The 21502-nt window shown below is 44.9% G+C and overlaps 1 protein-coding gene across 1 annotated transcript; it reads right to left on the reverse strand.

Moving 5' to 3' along the window:
* Positions 1-4522: 4522 nt before the first annotated feature.
* On the reverse strand, positions 4523-19311 carry CNMD (chondromodulin). Its single transcript, XM_071740435.1, has 7 exons — positions 19144-19311; positions 18314-18445; positions 15858-15998; positions 12808-12921; positions 10489-10642; positions 8874-9064; positions 4523-6435 (listed from the first exon to the last, which is right to left on the reverse strand). Exons 1-7 carry the CDS (start codon positions 19213-19215, stop codon positions 6220-6222), a joined length of 1020 nt encoding a protein of 339 aa, XP_071596536.1. The 5' UTR covers positions 19216-19311; the 3' UTR covers positions 4523-6219.
* Between the last annotated feature and the right edge of the window lie 2191 nt (positions 19312-21502).

The raw sequence follows: 21502 nt of genomic DNA on the forward strand, positions 1-21502 counted from the left end.
CTGCTTCATTTCGTTTTCAGTAATTTTAGTTTTTTAATGGGGGGAAAAACTTAAAGCTAAGGATGCACTGCTTTAAAATAAAGCAAAAAAGCTGACATGCATAGTAGCAAAACTTGCCTTCAGTGAAGAGTATGGGAGTACTGTCCTTGATGCAGACACAAAATTTCTACTTGTGGAGTGTTCCCTCCTGGTTGATAGGCTGAACTGCAGTCATTTGGTGGAAAAAGAAAGGTAGTTGTGGCTGGAAATTTCTACAGGAAATGGGGCCCTCTTCTGCCTTGTGTATTCAAAAGTAAGGATTTATTGCAATTGCCTGAAATTTCATTATTTCAGAATGTTGGAAACTGTTTCTGTTTCATAGAGAACCTATGTGTCCTTCACTGTTTCCATTGGTGCAACTTTTCTGTCATGATCAAGTTTTAAGTAACAGTATTTTACAGAAAAAGAGTTTTTGGATACAAGTCTCCAAGGGCCTATGGATGCTCAGAAGCTGTCCTGGGCATCTGGCTCTAGGTAGCCCTGCTTGAGCAGGAGGTTGGACAAGGTGACTCCCAAAAGTCCCTTCCCAGCTCAGCCATTTTGTGATTCTGTGAAGAGAATGTGAACTTACAAAATTGTGGTAAACATGTCTTGTCCACGTGCTGCTCTCTTGTGGGAATTCAGACACACCTGAATATTCTAAGATGTTAGAAAAACCCATGAATTGCAAATACTGGCAACCCTTGGGAAGCCACTTCATTCCTTGCTAACCATTTGTTGCTGCTTTAAGTTTGCTTCTTTCCCTTGCGTTCCTAATTACGAAGGCTTTCCCACTTTATTTTATCTCTTGTCTTTGTATTTGATATGTTACTTTACTACAGTGTGAAGTGGATGAGCTTGTTAAAATACAAGGGCTATTGAAGAGGTGTTTTCATAGGACAAGTGAAGTCTGCAGCTGTAATAGTAGTAAGTGTAAAAGATGATCAAAAACTGAGGAGGAGGAAGAAAGGGTATATTCTGTTCCTCCCGAGGACTAAGAATCTGGGTTTTGCAGTGATGCTGTGGAAGCACAGTGGTTTGGGGTTTTTTTCCTAATACTAGGACTGCCTGTGTAGTAGGTACAGAGATCATAAAATCTCAGAAATCTCAAAAAAACATAAAACAAGCTAAGGTTTGGACATATGCCATAGCCATGAACTTCAGCTTGTCATACTTGTCAGCTGTAGACTCTGTCTCCAGTCTTAACATAACTGGGTGTTCTTGGTGCACTCAGATCCTATAGCTCAAGCTGGGCAGGGATTTCTTTCTGAATCACTCTTGGCTTCACAGTTGATTCATATTTTCCAAAGCTTGGATTTGATGACCTTCAGAAGTGAATGTTATCCTTGTGTTTGAGTATGATGACTGGAGATGGGTTGAATGCAGGGAGGGCTTTGTGTATGCCTCACCTTTTCACTCTTACCAAGCAATGTTTCCTGCTGGGAAGTGTTTCTTAAAGGGTGTGCTCATGGCATATTTCAGTGAGGATTTGTTAGATTCAGTGGGGAATTTTTTGCCCTTCAGAGAGTTCTGAGTAGCTGCTTGCTCAATATCTAGACAATTTGCCATCCATATGGAATGCTAACGCTGAAGTTAATTTGGAACAGGGACTTGAACTCCGTTCTCCTAGATAAGGGCTTTGCTGCTTTTAATTTATGAAAGGCATTTCTTCCTTCCTCATGTAGAAGGGAGACAAATGTCAGAGTGCTTCACTTTGTCACAAAATTGGGTTCTTGTCTCCTGGCCAGCCTTGCTTTATAAATGTCATTCAGAGCACTTAACAGCGCTTAGCAAAAGCTTGCTATGGGAAGAGCCTAGATAAAAACCTCTGAAATAGAAATGAAAAAGTAATTTGAGGATGTTTTCTGCCAATCAAGTTGCTCTTACGTACTGAAGAGAATGCAGTAGGAGCTCCACTGCCTACTTTCACTTACAAAAAATCCATGGGAATATTTCATTAGATAAGCACAATATATTCTTGTGTTAAGTGGGTACTGTTTCACTGCTTGGGGATTCAGTTCACTTAGCATAAGGCAAAAAGTGAAATAAAATGGATTGCTACTTATGTACTCTGGAGGCATATGTAATGCAAATATAATGATTTAGCTTCAGGCTAAAACTTGTAGCAATCAAGTGCTAGACCTCCCTGTCCATCTCAATCCAGTGAGCAAAGTTTGCAAGTCTGAACATAATTCCAGCATGTTTCTGAGCACAGATAATCTGTGTTGGGCATATTCCACCTTAAAATTTAGGTGAACTAATAATGACCACTCTTGTTGCATTATGGGGAGGGGACTGGATTAAAGCAATAACTAAAAATCCTGTGTAAAGTTGAGGGGAAGGTGCTTCATGAACTTTGTGAGCAGTGTTTTTTCTTAACAAAACACACGTACAGATGGTTCCAGAAGCCCTAGGTCAAGAAAAGGGTATGAGGGAGCTTTGAGGTTGAACAAAGACTGTGGAGGGTGACAAAGGAAATTTCCTTTAGGACTGAAAAGAGTAAGTGGAATTTGTTGCAACACTGGCAGTGAGGTGTCTGGAGACAGAGCAATGCTCATGAGGACAGAGTCAGTGAGGTTTTATTTATGATCAAGCTTCTCTTGAATTATTTTGTTTGGTTATCTGTAGATGGTACAATCTAGAAGACCCAGGCAGTTTCACCTCAAACTGGTTTTACAGTCCTGTTGCAAATAGAGGAACAGGATGGCAAGGGGTAGCAGTAGCTTTCCTATTTAATACCACAGGTGGGATTACTCTCCTCTCTGCTTCTGTTCTGGGGGTCACAGAAAATGCCTGTCTGTTGTAGCTTAAGGCTGCCCTGCAGCTTTGCTGTATGTGCAGTGAAAGATGAGTTGAGCCCCTTGGAAGCAGAAGCTGCTGGAGCTCTTGGTGCAGTCTAACTCTTGCCCTTTCTGAGTAGAATCTCTGAGAGATTTTGTCCATCTTGAGTGATTAGTCAGTTCTACACTGAAACTTCCTTGGAATTTATTTGGGTTGCAGTAGGGATGAAGTGTTACATGGATGACAGAGGACAGATGCCCCTGCCCTTCCAGCTGCTTCTTACCTTTTCAGGGCAGATACACACAGGATGATCGCTGTATCAAAAAAGACAAAGGAAGAAACTTGGGTTTGTTCCTTGTAAGAGGGGAAGAGGAGGGCTGTACATACAGAAAAGAGATGACTCCCGCCTTAAAATCACTGGCTTTCAGTCTTTTTTTAAACCTATGCCTTTCTTTCCTGTTCTTGTTTCCACCAGCCTGAGTTTATCCCCTTTTTCTGCATTCATCTGCCCTGCCATCCTAATCCTCATAATATGCAGTCACAGGAGTAATTAAGTAGTAAGGACAGTAGAACTGCAGTGCCCTAAAATCCACCTACCTGTGGTGGGAAACACCACTGGTGACAAGCTTTTTTTTTTTTTTTATTCTTTTTCCCCTAATCTTTGGTCAAAGGAAGGCTATGAACTGGTTTCTTCAAGTGTAGGGTCGTATTCAAGAAACTTTCCCCCCCAACCCCTCAAATGCAGAAATGTTCATAAACCATAGCACAGTTTGGGTTGGAAGGGACCTTAAAAGATCATCCAGTTCCATCCCCCCTGTAGCTTGTAACCTTTTTAGTGTGCAGGGCAGTGACAGTGGAAAACTTGTTTTAAACACTGGTGATAGATGCTGTGCAATAGTGAACAGGGTTGCAGCAGATGGTTAGAACTGCAGTTTGAGCCACCACTGGGGGAAATGTTGCAATGTCTTTTCAATACTTTTGGATCATTGATTTTTATTGTCATTCCTATCTCTCCCTCAAAGTTAGATGTTGAGCTTACATAAGATTTTTTCAACCATGCCACAGCGAGAGTTCTTTTATTTTTCTTTGAATCTATTGTTTATAGGTAAATATGAATTTGCTTACTTGAAACAGGAGTTGGGGAAAGGCATTTTGTTTCATGCCTTTTGGAGAAATCGTGCTCTCTGTGTTGTGCACAGGCAGTTTTGTTGTTCCAGCAATTTTGCTTGTCACAGGCCATGTAAGTAAGTAGTGTACCTGCTTCTCTTCTGATCACTGGGGCTTTCTTGGCATGGTGTGTCCTGAAGAGGTCTCAAAGCTTGCATGCTGTATGTGACAGCTTAACTTGTCCATGAGTAGGATGCTTTTTTTTTCATCTTATGTACTTCGTGACTTCCTATAGAAAGCAACTGATAAAAGGTTTTATTTAGGAAGTGTTAATTTTGTTAAGAATGTGTAGGACAAGGAAAGCACCTCTAAGATAAGTCAGATTTTAGTGTTAAGACGACTTTTTTTTTAAACTGGGAGAACATAGGAACAAAGCAGGTCATGGATTGCATCAAGATGGCCTTATATGCAAAAGACAACAGTTTAGTTTATAGTTAGACTTCTTTGCCCTCAGTGTTTCACTTTCTGATTCCCTGCTTTCCTTTCCAGACAGTTCTTCAACCTGTACATAAAAGTAATTAACACCTTATGCATTGAAAAAAAGCACAAAAACCAATTGCCATTTTAAAATGTTTGTTTAATCTGCAGTAAAAACAAAAAAACAAAAAAAAAAAAAGGAAAACCAACTTTTCTAAGCATGTGAATGATGTACTTCTAAAACAACATAATCATCAAGGTCGTTTTCATTTTAAAAAGCAGAAACTCATTTAACAGGCCTTGAAATCCCACTTTAAGAAGTTTTTAAATATTTCAAAGCAAGTCTGTTCTTCAGATTAAGGGAAGGTGAAGCTTATGTTTTAAAAAGCTGCAGTAGAACAAAATACTGAATTCTCATTGTATTTTCATTTAACACTTTGCTTTTTAGATACGCAGTTTAGCATTCCTCATGAGGTTGTGTTTTTTTTCTTCTTTAAGCCACGATTATGTCAAATTAATTCCTCTTTTCTGTGTGTCATGCAGTGTTAATAACATTATGAGGCTTGCAACATCTCAAGAGCTGTGTAGTCACAAAATGAATGCTCCAGAAAGTGAACTTTAAGAAAAATTCTTGTTATAAAGCCCATGTAGATGGCTTCATAAATTCAGTGGTAGGGCTCAAGACGTATAGTATGGATGAAGGCAGTATAGTACTGTTTAGTTGTTTTTCAAGGCTAGAAATCCTAAGTAATTCCATTCTTTCAAGTGTTTAAGCTTAGTACCTTCCTTAGAGATGTAATATGCAATAGGATCAATCCTAATAATTGCAGAATTTGCCTAAGCAAAAAGGGTGAGTTTAGGAACCCTTTTTTTTGGTTTGTTTTTGTTTTTTTTTTTTCTCCTTTCTGGTAAGCAGTTTCTCTTGCAGGGAAGGGAGGTTAACTTCAGGAAGGCTAAAGGAGCTAGCAGGAATGGCTGCTATCCATGTGGAATAAAGAGAGGTTGTAATCTCGTGTCAGAAGTGTCTCGTTCAAGGATTTATAAATACAGTGGCTGTTGGAGGTTCTGAAGGGTCTCGAGACTCTTTGGTCTGCAACTGCATGTAAATACTGCTCCGTAGTAGCTGGGTAGCAGATACTTGTTGGCCACTCCAGTGGTATCATGGATACAGGATGCTGGGGCCTCTTTGATGTTGGGATGTGCGAAGGGTTTTGATTCCGCGGCTCCGCGCGTTCCCTTCCGCAGCCCCTTTTCCCGCTGTTTGCTTCCGATTCAGCACAATGTGCACTTTCCCCTGGAGCAGCTTTGTGGGAAAGGTATGCTGTAATTGCTTTATAACCATTCATAATGACCTAGCAACTCGGCGTGAATAGCAACGGGGAGCAACTTAACTTGTGATTTATTTAAGTGAGCTACATGGATGAAAGGTACTTCCAAGTGGCCAAGTGGAGCTGGTTGGCCTAATTGGACGTAAATTTTCACATGTAGCTTGGGAAGAGAGGGTTTTGTTACTCAAGGCTGAACTTGAATTTACGAGCAAGCTTCTGGATTGCTAAACCAGTTTGTGAGCAAAGTTTAATGCTGTCTTTCTTTGGGATGCTTTGGGTTTTTATTTCAGTAAATGCTAGTGTGACCCTTGTCATTTGTAAAGCTAATGGCATATTAACTTAAGATTTTTATTTACAGTTAGAATATCTGGCCTTGCTTTTGGTGCAGTAACACACGCTTGGATTTTTAAAAACAGGGTTGGTCCTGCTGCTCTGGTTGTAGCCTTTTACCAGTTTGCTGTCGCTGTGTTCCTGCTTATTTTTTTTTCAAGGCTCTGATTGCTTTTCCTCACACAACCCCCATGATACGAGCAACCCACCAGCTGCAGGGCATGATGATTCTGCAGGCAGTGCGACAGCCTTGGTAGTTGTAAGGCCACGGGTAGTAGCCCAGGAGAGGCTCACAGATTCTCTGGCACTGTGTGTAACTTCGTGTGCATTCGATGCAGCACACGCCGAGGTGATCCAGCATGGGGTCAAAAGCCATCCCCTCACCTTCGAGTTGCTGAAATGTAAAATATTAAATGTCATCCCAGTGCTCTGGTTCTCAGAGAACATAAACCCCTTAACCCTACGGAGGCTGAAATCTTGGGGCTGGTGATGTTAACAGAACTCACACTGAGGGATGTGTTTTGCTTTATTATATTCTTTTGTCTTGCTCTGTTTGGTAGAAGCATAGAATTGGCAGGGTCACCTGTGTGAAATGGAAGGAAACAACAGGGAGCTCTACCTTAATGATTTTTCTACAGTCCTTGCTAAGGGTCAGGCAGTAATCAGCTCCCAAGTCTTAACTACTAGTGATGGACAAGGTTTTAAGAGCTATCAGAGTCTTATGTAGATAGCAACGTCTCATGTATGCTGTGTTTTTAGCATTTTGGTTTAATTTATGTTATTTTTATGCTTTTTACAGCAAACCCAAGAAGACATCCAGCAAGCTATCACCCTGCAGTTTTCTGAATATTTCCCCCTTGTATCTCAGTCTGCTTCTTTTTTCCCCGTCTGCCACACTTAGGTGGGTTGTGGACAGTGAGAATTCTGCCTCTTCTGTATCTGACAGTAAGGAGTTATATGGAGCAAGGCATGCATAAAATATGCAAAAGCAGGCAAAGCAGGCTCTTGCTACTGCCTTCACCCTTAAAAATTTCTTTCCTCCTTTCTGTGAAAAAAGTAACCTGGATATTCTGCCTTTTGAAACTCAGTTCTTTTCCTATTGGTGTTTGCTTCAAGAAAAGCAACAGTGAAGAGCAAATGCCAGAGTAACACTTAGCTGAGCATTTTTTGTTTAGAAAACACTGAAGAGGTGAGGCACAGAAAGATGCTGTCTCTTGGCTTGGCTGGTACAGGGCACTCAAGACAGCTCAGTTTCATTCAGGCCCCCAGTGACCCATTCCCTGAGAGCAGGGAGGGTCTCATTTGCTTGGGCAGGGTTCATCTTCCTTGGATTCAGAGAGTTGCAGTGTGAGCTGCTACACCTGAGCTCATTGCCCAGGCTCCACTTCTACTGGGTGAAGAGAAACAGCTCTAAGGAGGATTAGTTTCATCCTACAGTATAAGTAATGGTCCTTTTGAATCAAATTAATCAGGATTTAAAGAAAGGTTGGAAGCAAGCACTGAGGCCTTGTGGGACCTGGTGTGGTAGGAGGTGTCCCTGCCCATGTAGGGGTTGGATCTTGATGATCTTCAAGGTCCCTTCCAACATAAGCCATTCTGTGATCTACACAACTGTTTGTGAAGGTGAATCCTGCCCCACAGGCTGAGGGAGGTCTGGAGACCTCTGAATGTTCTCCATTTGGCCCAGAGACCTTCTGGCTGGAGGAAGGGGCCTATAGCAGCTGTTCTGCCACTGCCCTCCAGAGAAAGAGCAGCTCAGGCTCCATGGACGTGGTCACATAAGCAGCTGTAAGAAGTTACATTCCAGTGCTGCTGCTGTTTTACTGACCTTGTGAGAGAGTCGATCTAGATCCACTTTATTTGGAGTGATTAATTTAAGTTTAATTAAGGGATGTCAACTCGGCAGAATGCTGTCACAGTATAATGATCTCCTGCTGCTGCATAAATGTCAAGTCAAAGCTGGAACTTATTACCAAAGCAGGAGGCATTTATCTTGTGACAGTGCTGTATTAAAATGACTTGCTCCTGCTGCACCAAATGGTGGGTGGAAATTGTCTGGTGCTGGTGCAGTAGACTGGAAGGTGCCTACTGTACAGTCAGAATTCCCACAGTGCAGGAAAGGTGTTGGGACACAGCACAGGCTCCTGTGCTCTTCCTGTGAGCTGCTTTGACTTGAAGAGCAAGAGCAAGTTCTGCAATAATCCTCCTCCAGCCACCTTGGCTGTCTCTGAACAGGTTCTCCTCTCTGAATTGCTTCTTAGACCAGGAATCTTTACTCTGGTAGAGAAGAGGCTGAGAAAACAGATTTATCTGTCCCTCATCTCTGCAACCAGACACCACTACTGCTTTCCTCTGTAGTAGTCACTTGTGATACTCATTTGTATTTGTTGGCAAAGTATGTTTCTAGCTACTGGACTTTCTATTTCTATTGTCAGTAAATGATGGGTTTCAGCTGTCTGATCAAGACCAGCTTTGGTTTGTTACCAGAAGATTCTGTCCTTGTAAGATCTCACTAGTACTGCTTCTGTATGGACCTGGAAACCCTGACAAGCAACTTGGCACCAACTTGCCTTAATCTTTCCACTTGAAGCACTTATGCTTGTTACAGACTGAAGTCTACAGAAAACTGGGATGAGGGAGGAAGAAGAGTACTGAGGGAAGAGGGATTTTTTGACCTTTTTTTAGTGTTTCACAGCTCTGTAATTTCTGAAAAAAACTGAACGGGGAAAGACTGCTCAGTTTTAACAGGACAAAACAGACAAAATGCCACATCACCAGTATTGTCTACAAGAATCTTGGGCTCTGAAAGAAGATTACAGTGGAAGTACTTACATTATATGGGTTGTCTGGATTAAGTGTTTGATCAGTTTCTTGTCCTATTGGCCTGGTGCCATTGGGTTGGCCATCAAGCTCTTGAGTCAGCTGTCTGGTGTTCACTTCTTCAGCAGCAGCTTCCAAATCTTCTGTATCAAAGTTTGATTCTGATTGGCGTTTGTTTCTCTTCATTTCCCTCCTCTGGATATCTGAAGATACAATCACAAGAGGATAACCTTATCTTCAGCGTAACCATTATCTAACATTTCAGTGATTTTTTTTTTAATATCAGAAAAGGGATAATGGGGGGCAGAGTGAAAGATGAAACTGTGGTGGCAAACTTGGGGAGCATCCCCCTAGGGGCTGCTTGCCTTCCTGTGTTGTATCTGCAGCCTGTGTCAGTCCAAAGAGCTGTGAGACTGTCTCCCCCCCCACCCCTTTCTCTTCAAGGGCAGCTTAGGAACCTGGTGGAAACAGCTTCTGGACAGCTTTGATGTTGCTTTTTTGTTGCCCAGTGATATTCATGGTCGTGAAAGTGGAAAATATTGGCAGTTTAGATGCACAGGTGCTCTAAAACGGGATGGCTTTTTTTCTTCTATTTTTATTTTTCTTCCTTTTTTTCTCTCCCTTTTTGTTTCTTCCTCTTTCCCCTTCTTGTTCCCATCCTTTTTCCTCACCTTCCCGCTTTTCCCTGCCCCCTCCTTTTCCCTGCCCCCTCCTTTTCCCTGCCCCCTCCTTTTCCCTGCCCCCTCCTTTTCCCTGCCCCCTCCTTTTCCCTGCCCCTTTTTTTTCCCACTGTTTTTCCTGTCCCCTTTTTTTCCCCTTCCTATCCCCTCCTTCTCCCCAGCCTCCTCCACCCCACTCCCCTCCCCCCCCCTTTTTTTTTTTTTTTTTTTTTTTGTTTGTTTGTTTGTTTGTTTGTTTGTTTGTTTTTTTTTGTTTCCTTTTGGGATGTTTTTCTCTCTTCAGGTGTTCTGATTTTAACTGGACTAAGAAGAAGTGAATCTTTCCAAGCCTTCTCCTCTCCTTCCAGGTCTGGAAGTCACCTGGAGAAGTTGCTGTCTCCCTGGTGACTCTTAAACACCTTTTCCTGGCTCTGAGTGATGATGGGAGTGCTTCAGTCCAGGGACTGCCCCCAGGACCTCATAAACTGCATTCACCAGTTGCCCAGCTAAGGAATCTCACCCTCCCACTGAAATCCTCTGGAGAAGCTGGGTAGGAAACAGGACAGACTATGGGTTAGGAGCTTGATATTCCCCAACTCTTTGCCTGATCCAGTGGTCCTCATACCTGATGTCAGCTACCTAAATATTCTGAGGGCTATTTTAAGCTGTTGTCTTGTCTTTCTGTAGAGGGAGGTTGACCTCCCCGGAGATGTTTCATCCCCTAGTAAGTTGCCCACGTGGGCTGTATCTATTGATTGAGGAAGTGTAAGTATGGAAAATGTTTGTAAGTGTGGATAAACTCCAAACCTCTTGGCACCAACACACAAGGGCTTGGGAAGAAAGGCTGGGCAAGAGAGGAAAGGATTCTTGATATTCCCAGATGTGCAAGTCTCAGTGCAAACCTGATCTGGGGAGAACTTTTAGATGGAGAGGGGGATAACATACATTTCAAATAAAAGAAGTGTTACCTTTGGGATACGTTGGTCTCAGCCAGAAAATTGGAAGATCCCTGCAAAGCTCTAAAATTTTGGGGCTTAGGAAACTGTTATGCTTGATAGGCTCATCTGCAGCCACCCAGATAAGGGAGTTTTCATCAAATCTCACAGGCATGATTTCATCTTCCTGCAAACAGAAGAGTGTAAATCCTTTGCTGCTCAGTGAACGAGTTGTCCCTGCTTGCTGTTAATTCTTGAGCATCAAACTGTATAATCATCAGCTGAAGCTAATACTGAGCATCCTTGTATTTCATGAACATGAACCCATTTCACTGAGACAAAGCTCAAGCAAAGGTTGCCACTACTACAATGAAAGGCAGAACCCCTGTCAGCTTTGCTGGGGATAAGATTTCACCCATCTTCCTCTTGAAAGTCTTTTGCCTCATGTGCCAGGAATAGGTGCCATACATGGACTGGGTTTCAGAGATCTTTCAGCCCAAAGCAGCAGATTTTGCAAGTGGTAGAAACTGAAAATTTACCACTGTCAGCAAAGCAGCAATCAAAAATGCCAGCTAAAAACAAGACCCTAATTTATTTTTTTTTTATCATGCTCTGTTCTCATTTGATGTACTCCCAAGATACAACTATATTTACAAGGGGATGGGAGTAGGGGGGAATCTTGTTCAGAAGTTTGGGAGAGGATTATAGCTTGAGAACTCCTCCACCTTGCAGTTTTAAGTGAATGTGATCAGTCTGATTAAAGGTCTTGTTTGGTAAAAGCAATTCAATTGACCAAAAGCTTGAAGTGTGAGTTAAAGGAGCCTGTCTTTTTGAAGTGTACCCTGCAGGTTTTTGGTTCATATCTTCAAAGTAATGTAGGAAAATGCCAGTGATTAATTCTTTAAAGTTGTTAGTTCAAAGTATTATTTTACATGGAATGTGTAAGTATTTTATAGCAACAGTGAAATATTAAAAGAAAACCAAGTTTTGAATCATGAAAACCAGTATGATTTCAAAGTTCAAATTCTAAATTGCTTCCATAAAATTCATAAAAACTTGTTATGTAACTGGCTACATCAATTTATTCTGTTGAGTTGTTGTTCCTTTAATGTGTTTATTGATTTCTATTCTAGGTCCCAAATCATTTAAGTTTGCTACCCAACCTGTCTAGTCAGAAATGCTCTTTACTTATATTCCCCCATTTAAGCATCTATCAGCATCAGAAATACCAGAATCGAGTTTTCAGAAATAATATCCTTTTTTTTAATTTTTATGTTTTCTGTTTAGATGATCCCAACTTGTGAGCAGTCAGAGTTTGGGTATCTGTAAAAGCTGTACTTTAACCAAACATTTTTGTAGGGAGTGTTGGTTACAGCGTGTGCTGTAAGAAAATGACATGTGCCTACTTTCTAAATATGTTGGTTTCAGAGAGAGGACTTGCTCTAGAAAAATAAATACTCCTTTGCCATTCCCATTGTGCATCTAACCTGGAAAGGTGAGCAACAGGAAAGCTTAATGTCCCAGTGGTAGCAGTCAGCTGCTTGTTTTGGCCTTGGTACATACGATTTATTGCAGGTGTTGTGTAGGTGATGCATCATAGGAAAAGATGCACAGAAAGCAGGACAAGAAGAGATGTTTACTGTAGCCAGGTAGAAGATTATGAATAATTTTTTTACTATTTTAGGATGATGTCTTCAGGGCTGTGACTTCATTCTTACAAAAAGATGAAAAACCAAAACCTTGACTTCAGGCAGTAGTGCTGATGAAGTCAAGAATTCCAGCCTGCTTTCAAAATAAGGCAAGGCAGGCAAGATTTATGTCTCTGCCTGGAATTAGGCAAGATCTCTTCTCCATCCCTGAGGCATTTAAAAGGTGTGTAGGTGTGGTGCTTAGGGATATGGTTTAGGGGTGGACTTGGCCATATGGTCAACAGTTGGACTTAAAGGTCTTAGAGGTCTTTTCCAATTAAAATTATTCTATAGGGAAAATCCCACCAAGTTCAGGGCACTTGTTAACATTGCTGGTGTCTTGCTGATTTCATTCAGAAAGACCCTTTTCCCCTTCATTTTAAAGTAGGTGTTCAGGTGTTAAGTACCACTGCAGGGAGGTGCAGCCTTAACTGTACCTCTCTCCCTGATTTTATTTTCTCAGGGAAAGGGATTGTAGATCCTGTCAGTGGCTGAGCCCCCACCAGCATCTAGGCTCAGCCATACCCCCAACAACCTTATGTCTGTCCACAGTGGTTTTCAAGTATTTTAAAATTTGTTTTTAAATATTGCGTTGAGGCCTTATCAGTACAAAGATTTTTTTTTTTTTTTTAATTTAAAAATAAATAAGTAAACTACCCCTTACCAGCTCAGATGAGAGGCTTGCTTTAGTCATAGCATCAACTTCAGGGATGTGAGCTTTTGGCTGAGCTTTGATGTAACACTTTTCTCCTTCAGCAAAACGGATTCCAGTTATGCCCTGGAAAAGCAGAAGGCAGGGGGTTGTGTGCAGCCCTCCAGCTCCCACCACCCCCAGAAAAGCACTCGGGTTGTGCTAAAACTGCCATTTTTTTTAGTCTGAAGGTTAAATCTTATTTAAAAACCATCCGCAGTAAAAGACTTCCCTCATCATTCTGGATTTTTAATTTTTGGTTAAACTCTAGAAGTTTTTGCTCAGTTTCAGAAAGATGGGGGTGTTTTATGTAAGTGCTCCATTGCCCGCTGTTAGGATGCTTGAAGGAATTAAGGAATTAATTGACATGATTGAAGCTGTAACTTGGCACCTAACGTAGGCAGCCTCCAAATTGTGTTAGGTACCCTTGTGACACAGATTTATAAAAATATGGGCACAATTTGTACATGTCAGTGGCTGTGACAGCAAGGGGAAGCTTGTGATGGGGAATTCAGGGAAGAAATCTCTGTGTGGGACTTCCTTCTTCTGGCCTGTGAGGGTGAAATGCAGTTGCCTAACCCATGGAAGTCTTGTTGTAAGCAAGGGAAGGGTATCCCAGCAGCTCCACAGGGCTGCAGGTCTCCTCCAAGTCTGGGGTCTTACATGCCAGCTGTGTGCCAGCACCTTGGGCACCAACATTTGGACAGAGGAACCTTGTGTATTTGATGTTTCTGCTGTTGGGTCTTTTGAGTACCCATAAAGGTTCCCTTCTACGTTATGACTGCAGATATCTTGTTGTAGACTGCAAAATTTGCATGGTTTTCATAGGGTTGCATGAGCTCCATTTGACCACCTAAATAAAATGATTTAGTGCCATTTAACAGATGCTGGGTTTCTGCCCAGCCTCTGTCTGCCAGCCCAGGAGATGATGGGTGTCCTCATAACACCTCTCCTGCCCTGTATGAGCTTTGTGGATACCTTAGGCATCCTGTGCAGTTGAACAGACACCCATCAACACCCATCAAAACAAAATGACCAATTCTAAAGCAGTGACATCCCTGCTTGGCTGTGCAGGGATGAGTGCTTAAGGGCACGAGACTTTATGGTGCACCAAGCATGCTGGGTGTTGATGGGTGTCATCACCAACATTGCTACATGTTTGGTAAGAGCAAGGTAAGAGCAAGGAGGCTGTGAAGGGATCCAGCACAAGTCCTGTGAGGAAGGGCTGAGGGAGCTGGGGGTGTTCAGTCTGGAGAAGAGGAGGCTCAGGGGAGGCCTCATCACTCTCTACAACTCCCTGAAAGGAAGGGGTAGCCAGGGGGGGGTTGGTCTCTTCTCCCAGGCAGCTGCCAGTAAGACAAGAGGGCATGGACTTAAGCTCTGCCAGGGAAGGTTTAGGTTGGACATTAGAAAAAAATTCTTTACAGAGAGGGTTGGCATTGGAATGGGCTGCCCAGGGAGGTGGTGGATTCTCCATCCCTGGAGGTTTTTAAGAAGAGACTGGATGTGGCACTCAGTGCCATGGGCTGGTAACCACAGTGGCAGTGGATCAAGGGTTGGACTTGGTGATCTCAGAGGTCCTTTCCAACCCGGATGATTCTGTGAAATCCACATCTTCACCAACCATGCAGTCACTCGAGCCATGCCAGTCGATCCAAAGGTGCTGATGTGAATGCTTGGCTGCTGGAAACACCTCTCTTCAATTTCTTTCTCTTTTATCTGCATCCTTGGCTTAAAACCTGACTGGCAGCATCCTTTTTGCCCTGGCCCTCTGCCATCCCTCTCTGACAGGCAGGCACTGTCACTGGGGAGGTGCCTTTAGCTCTTTGGTGTTGGGAGCTGATTTCTGACCCAGTTGGGATAGGGGGTAGTTTACCAGCAGCATGCATGGAGGCAATGTGAAAATAGCATCCCCCCAGTGGGTGGGTGCTTTTGTGCAGATGTGGAATGGTGAAAGCAAATGAGAAGAGCTGGAGAGTTTCATGAATGTTGAACCACAGTTGTCAGGGAAGTTGGTATGCTGGGTTTCCTTGTGTGGATTTGTATCTGTTGAGAAGCCCAGGAGCTGAATTTCTAGATACAACAAGGGAAAAGTGGCTGTTCTAGAAGCCCAGGGCAAGTTTTCTGGGCACCAACATTTTTATTTTAGGTGCTGCTTTGACTTACAGAGGACTTTGCTCTGCAGTTGAGTATTTTGCACCTGAGAACATTAACTGTGGGATCTGAGCCCTGTAAATAGGTTTCTGCAACATTGTGTGGATGTGCCTTTTGTGGCTCAGAGGTGGTACAGCTCAGTGAACCACTCTATCCAAGCTGCTGAGCTCTGCTGAGGTTTGGCATCTGTTACTCATTGTGCTGAGCAGCCACAGCCAAGTTGCTGGGGTACCCAAATGTGTTTGCTGTCAGCCCAAGTGGCCCAGCACTGTGCATTTGGTGCATGAATCCATAAGCAATGCTGAATGTCTCCATCCTCTCCCCTGGGGGTGAACTCAAGCCAAGCCACAGAGAGCAGCTTCTGCCCTCCAACTCAGGACAGAGCAAGCTGCCCAGGTCCAGCACTGTATAGTGGTCTCTCTTTGTGACTACTTGGCTTACTGTGTTGCTCCTAAAATGATGGTGTTTTGGGGAGGTGGAGGTAGGTTTTCCAGTCTAAATAACTTGAAATTATGCAAGGGCTGTGTCACAGCTTGCCAGAACGTTTTTCTAGCAAGACCCAAAGGCACACGTTGTAGTTCTGCTCAATGGTTTGAAAATGCAAAGTGGAGCCAAACCTGATGCAGGATAATCCGTGCTGCTTCCTGGAGTGGGACCTGGCACAGCCTTTCCCCAAAAGGCACTTGGACTGTGTTTTGGAGGAAGCTGCCTGTCTCCTTGTGAAAAAAAGCTGAGAGACCAAGGATGTTTGCATGGATAGGTAGGGGCTGGAACCTGATACCAATGGCAGAGGAGTTGGAGCAGGGCAGGGTATCCTTAGAGATACTGCTGGAGTGTGTTACCTGAAGGGCAAGGGGGGTGGTACTTACAATCTGGAAATCATGAACTTCAACAGCCTCTTCATTGCCACTTCCCGTTTTGAATGTCTCCAAGTTGTTTCCAGCATCTATTTCCATTGATCCATCTTGAACTTTTCCATTAATGCTCATAGTATAGTGAACATTGTACACCTGGAATCAATAAAAGGCCAGTAGTACATGTCAGTAGTTGCTTATTAGCTTCCTTCTACACCAGGCAATGGGCCCCATCTGGCTGTCACACCCCTATTCAGCTCCTAACTTTATTTCTGTAGGCATTTGATAACCATTTGATAACAACAACCATCACCACACAGCTTCAACCCCTCACCATTGGGGCAGGATGACAGTGGAGAAAGAGGCTGTGCAGTCTCCATCCTTAGAAGCTTTTGCAGGGCTTTCTCCTTGGATAAAGTCCTGAGCAACCAGCTCTGAGTCCTCAAGTGTTCCTGCTAGGAGGACTGGAGACCTCCTGAAGTGCCTCCTCCAGGGATTACTCACAGTTTCACTTCAAAACCAGTGTGAGGTGAGTCCACATCCAGGCCCACTCTGACTTACAGACCTTCTAGGTCATATTTTAGGAACCTCTTCTTATGTTGGCACGATTCCCAAAGGAGAACAGGAATGAACAGCCTAGTCCAAAGGAGGCCAACCTCTGTTTATCTCCTAGGATGTTCTGCTGAGGCACAGGAAAACAGGTTTCTCTTTAATATAAACATGCTTCCCAGCTTGTAATGGATGTGAACTTTGTTTAAATTGGATGGGAAGTTGTATAGTCTCATATTTTCCTTGTCAGCATATTTGCTCTTATCCTATTTTCAAAGAGGAAAGCTGCAGCGTGGTTTGTATTTGCCGGAGAACCACAATCTGTGGAGGGGCTTTGCAGTTCTCTCGTGCAGCTCTGCTAAAAGTGCTGCACAAGCAGTTTACTTTTGGTCTTAAAAAAGCCTTACAGCATTTTAATGAAACATTTACACTGACAGCTAGAGACGAATTCCTTCTTCTCTCACCTTTGCTCCAGAGAGTGTCAGGTGCTGAAGATTTATGGTTCCTGACTTACACGGATTCACTCCCATATTCTCTTCTGTCCAGGACTCCTCTTGAGTGTGGTCCATAAAACCAGACCAGTCTATGTGGTCTCCCTTTCTAGGGGCTGAGCTAGTGTGAGGCTGTCAGTTATGGGGGAATTTAAAGATTTAAAATAAAAATGATAATTTCAAATTTGCCTTGAAGGCAGCTTGGAAAAATAACTCCAAGCATTCCCAGTGTCCTTAACCTGGAGATCAACTTGGAAGCTTGATGACAACTATGAATGTTGACATATCTTAGATGACAGGAGTAATAAAAAAATAAAATAAAAAATTTGCCCTGTACTCTACAAATGCACCCACCTGCTCAGAGATGAATGTGCTGTCCTTATTCCCTGCCTCCCAACCCTTTTGGATCCCCCTCCCTTTTCAAAAGCCTGGAAAAACAGATGGCTCTTGTAAGTGTGTCCTGAAGGCTAGCAATGTGTCCTGCCTTCTGGGTGTAGAACCCTGTACTTTCTGATTACCTGAATAATTTCTAGGTGTGTCTCACTGGGGAGCCTCAGCTCTGGCTGCTGGAGCAGCATAAAGCTCTCCTTGACTGGGACTGGCGCCTGGCTGGAGGTGGTACCAAACTTCTTCCAAAGTAAATTCAAAGGTTCTGATTGCACTTATGGAGTAAGTCACAATCACGTGTGCACCATCGTGTTTCAAATATTTTTTTTTAAACCCAAAACTTCCGTAAACAGAAGGAAAAGCTAACGTACAAACATGTTCTAATGCTCTGAAATTTGGTTCTTGAACTGTTCAGCAGCTTCTCAGTTTTGTTCTTTGCATACAGGGTTTTCCACATACCCCAGAAAATGTAAATAATAAAACTTCTGACTTTAAAAATTGCTCCACATCTGCAAACTGTAACTGCCTCTGTGTATGCACAATAAGACAACCCCCAGATGGAAATAATGGGGCCTGTTAGTGGATTAAATATAGCATTACATATTTGAGGGTCCAGGTAGAAACTGGACCAAGAATGCAGATGATGTGAAAACGGAATTTACCCATTTCAATGCTTTTTTTGTCCTGGGAGTGGAGTTTGCCCAGGATGTGAATCCCTGGGGACTTGTTGGGGTTTGAGTTTGCTGAGAATTTGCGAGCAGAAATCAATGTAGGGTCTGTTTTCTCAAAGATACGTTTCATGTTCATTAATAAATGTGCTTCCAGGAGGCTCCATCCAAACAGGCAGTAAGGATAATGATTCCGAGTTTGGGTTTTAAGTTTTTTTTGGTTTTTGAAAGCATGGAAAAAAACCCTAAAGACCTGCTTTAAAGACCTCTTTATCCACCTCCCAATAGGCGTTTCCAGCCTGTGCCTCTCCTTACATCCAACCACTCAAAACCCCGTCCCGTCCCGAGGTGAGGATGCGCTCCCAGGCCCGCTCACCTGCCTCTCCGTGGCTTTCCAGAAGTAGAAGGCGCCGATGGCCCCGGCCAAGAGCAGGAGGGCTCCGGCAATCAGCACCGCGGCTCCCGCCTTCAGCAGCCGCCCCGGCCCGGGGGGAGACGCCGCGTACGCCTGCGGAGAGCGCGGTGCTGGCTGCGGGGCAGGGACACCCCCGCCCCTCCTCCCCGGGATCCCCCCCTTCAGACCCCACACCACTCGGCCCCGTTCCGCCGCGCCTCGGTCCTGACCCGTCCCGTTCGGTTCCGATCCGACACCTTTTGTCCCGATCTGATCCGACCCATCCTGTCCCGTCCCGTTTAGTCCAGCCCAGTGAAGTCCAGTCCCATCTCGTCTCGACCTGTTTGGTCCCTACCCAACCCATCCTGATGCCGGCTACAATTCGTTCGGTTCTGATCTGATCCGGCCCGTTTGGTCCTGACCATCGCGATCCATCGTCCCATAACACCCCCATCCGACCCGTCCCGATCTATCCCATCCCGTCCTGTCCCGTCCCACCTCGACTTGTTCGGACCCGATCCCAACCGTCCGGACCCTATCCGAACCGTCCAAACCTGATCCGCCCCACTCACTCCAGTCCCCTCCCGATCCGACCTGTTCTGTGCCTATTCAACCCGTCCCAACCCGACTCGGCCCGTTCCGACCCATCTCACTCCATCCCGTCCCTACCTCATGGGTCCCCATCCCACCCGAACCCACTCGCTCGTTCCCGTCCCGTCCCGTCCTGTCCCCACCCCACCCGATCTGTTCCGTCCCGATTCATCCCATCCTGACCCGGTCCGGCCCAGCCGGTGCTGCCCGACAGCACTCACGGGGGGCAGACACTGTTCCACATCGTCGGGCCCCGCTCGGGCGATGGGCACCTTCTCGGAGCTCTCTGCCATGGTTACCGCGGCCGGGAGACCTTCCCCGGGCTCCGCCGCTGCCCCGCTCCGGGCCACGGACCCGCTCCGGGCCACGGACCCGACAGGGGGGCAGCACCGCCCCGGCCCGCCCCGGCCCCGATGCGGGGAGGCAGGACCGCCCCCAACCTTGGACACAATGAGCCCCTTGAGCTGCCCGGTACCGGGTCCCTCACCCCCCTCCAGCCCAGTCCTCCTCCCTCCCCCTCTCCCTGGGTCTTGTCTCCAGCTTTGGGCATGGGGAGTCAGGAGGGCACAGGGGATACGCTCCCCTCCCCCAGCCCCTCATGGCATTGCGGAGAGGAGAGGTGCCCCAGCAGGCAGGCAGACGTGGTGAAAATCAGGTTTTAAAAGTAGAACCGCATTTTAGCAGATTTTTCTTCTTTGTTTTTTAATTTTTTTATTTTTTTTTATTTGACACTCGCCACAGGAATTCACAGGCGCTGGAGCTGACAAGCTGCTATTGGGTGCCTGCTCTGTGAAACTCCTCGATGTTGATGGCACAAGCCACTAGCATGGCCCCTGGCATCAAGCTGGGCACAGCTGGAACCCAGCCCCAAACCCAGGCTTGGTGCAGGGGGAAAAGTATGGGGGGGTGGGGGGGTGGGTACTTTCATATTTTCATTTTTAAATGCTGGAGGTAACTTGTGACTTGACCTCTAAAGTAAACACATCTCTGGAATTTCTTCCATTTCCTTGTCCCTCATGCTGCTCCCTGTGTTCTTTTGAGCACCTGGAGCACAGCAGAATCAAAGGGGAATCTGGGTTGGAAGGGATCTTCTTCTGATACAGCACATGGGAAGTTTAAACTCAGGGCTACATGTGTCTGTGTCTGTGTGTCCTCCTGCCTGTACCCACGTGTGTCCAAGTGTGCACCCCTTGCTGCTGGAAAATAAATCGTGCTGGGCCCCTTTGGAGCAAACAGCATGTGAAAGGGAAATCTGGCAAAGCTTTGCCCTGCTTTGCTTGCCCAGTGGCCCAGCTCCAGCTTCTCAGCCTGGAAACAACCCTGGAGGAGGGCCTGTTAAATTGGGGAGACCCTGGCATGTGGGGGCCCATCTCACTCTGGAGCATTCACTGTGCTCATTAGCTCTGAAATAGCAAAAAAAATTTTTTTTTTTTCAGAGTGTGCATCTCCATTTACATTTCTCTTTCCCTCTGCTTACCCAGCATCAGGTTTTGCCTCTCTGCTCAGTTGTTACACTGAGTTGTTACTACTGACATGTCCCCCTCTCTTAAACCTTCTGGGATCCTGTCCCACCCTGGCTCATCACAGCCCTGTGTGTCCCAGAAAAGCAGGTTTGGCCACTGCAGTTGTTTTCCTACATGTGCCTCTCCTTTGCAACCCACTCCAAAGCTGAAAAAAATCTTTGCTGTTTCTCACATTTCTAAATCCCCTCAGTGATGTGACCAGTAGCTTGAAAACCATCAAGCAATGCAAAAGTGGAGCAAACACAGACCCTGCTGATGGCCCTCACCCCCCTGCGTGCTTGAGGGCCAAATCCCAGAGACATGATCCCTATTTTCCCTCCCTTCAACCCAAACTAATCCTTCCCGTCGATTCCTGTCGTTAATAATCAGACCTTAACCAAAAATTTAACAGGCACAGTTGCCACCAAAAATAAAAGCAATCACAGCTCATTAAATAAAAAATGAAGCCTACTGTGCAACTTCCTAAACTAGGGCATACTCTGGCCCACTCTCGACTGACATGCTGTTGTAGGTTGGGGCTAATAATAAGATTATGATCCTCTTCATTAGCAAGTATTTTGTAACACCAAAAATCTCGTGAATGGATATGTCTGTCTTGGCAAAATGTGAGAATCCCAGCCTTTGATCTCAAACCTCCATTTAGCATCACTGCTTTAAAAAGACAGATTTATTTTAAGGTTCTCCCATGGGAAAACGTTCCAGGGAGGGAGTGCTTGCCTGGGAAGAGGTGCTGCTCACTGGGGGTTGGCTTGTTTCAGCTGCTTCCCTGTGCCTGAGGTGGGGGACCCTGTCCCCTCATCCTGGTACCCAACTGAGTGCCCCACGGCTCCTTCCCTGGGATGTGAGTGGAGGGACAGAGGGAGGCCGTACCAGGCTGGCCAGCAAATGGGCAGCCAAGGAGTGTTAGAAAGAGACTGCTGGTGCAAGAATTGTGTGTAATTAATACATTTGTTTGGTGCAAGAAGAAATGGGTGTAATTAATACATTTGTTGGGTGCTCATGGAGGCATCTTCACTCCAGGTGCTGTAAGAGCAGTGTGGGGTGAAGTGCAGCATCA

This window comes from Heliangelus exortis, chromosome 1 (assembly GCF_036169615.1).
Source record: "Heliangelus exortis chromosome 1, bHelExo1.hap1, whole genome shotgun sequence".
Lineage (NCBI taxonomy): Eukaryota > Metazoa > Chordata > Aves > Apodiformes > Trochilidae > Heliangelus > Heliangelus exortis.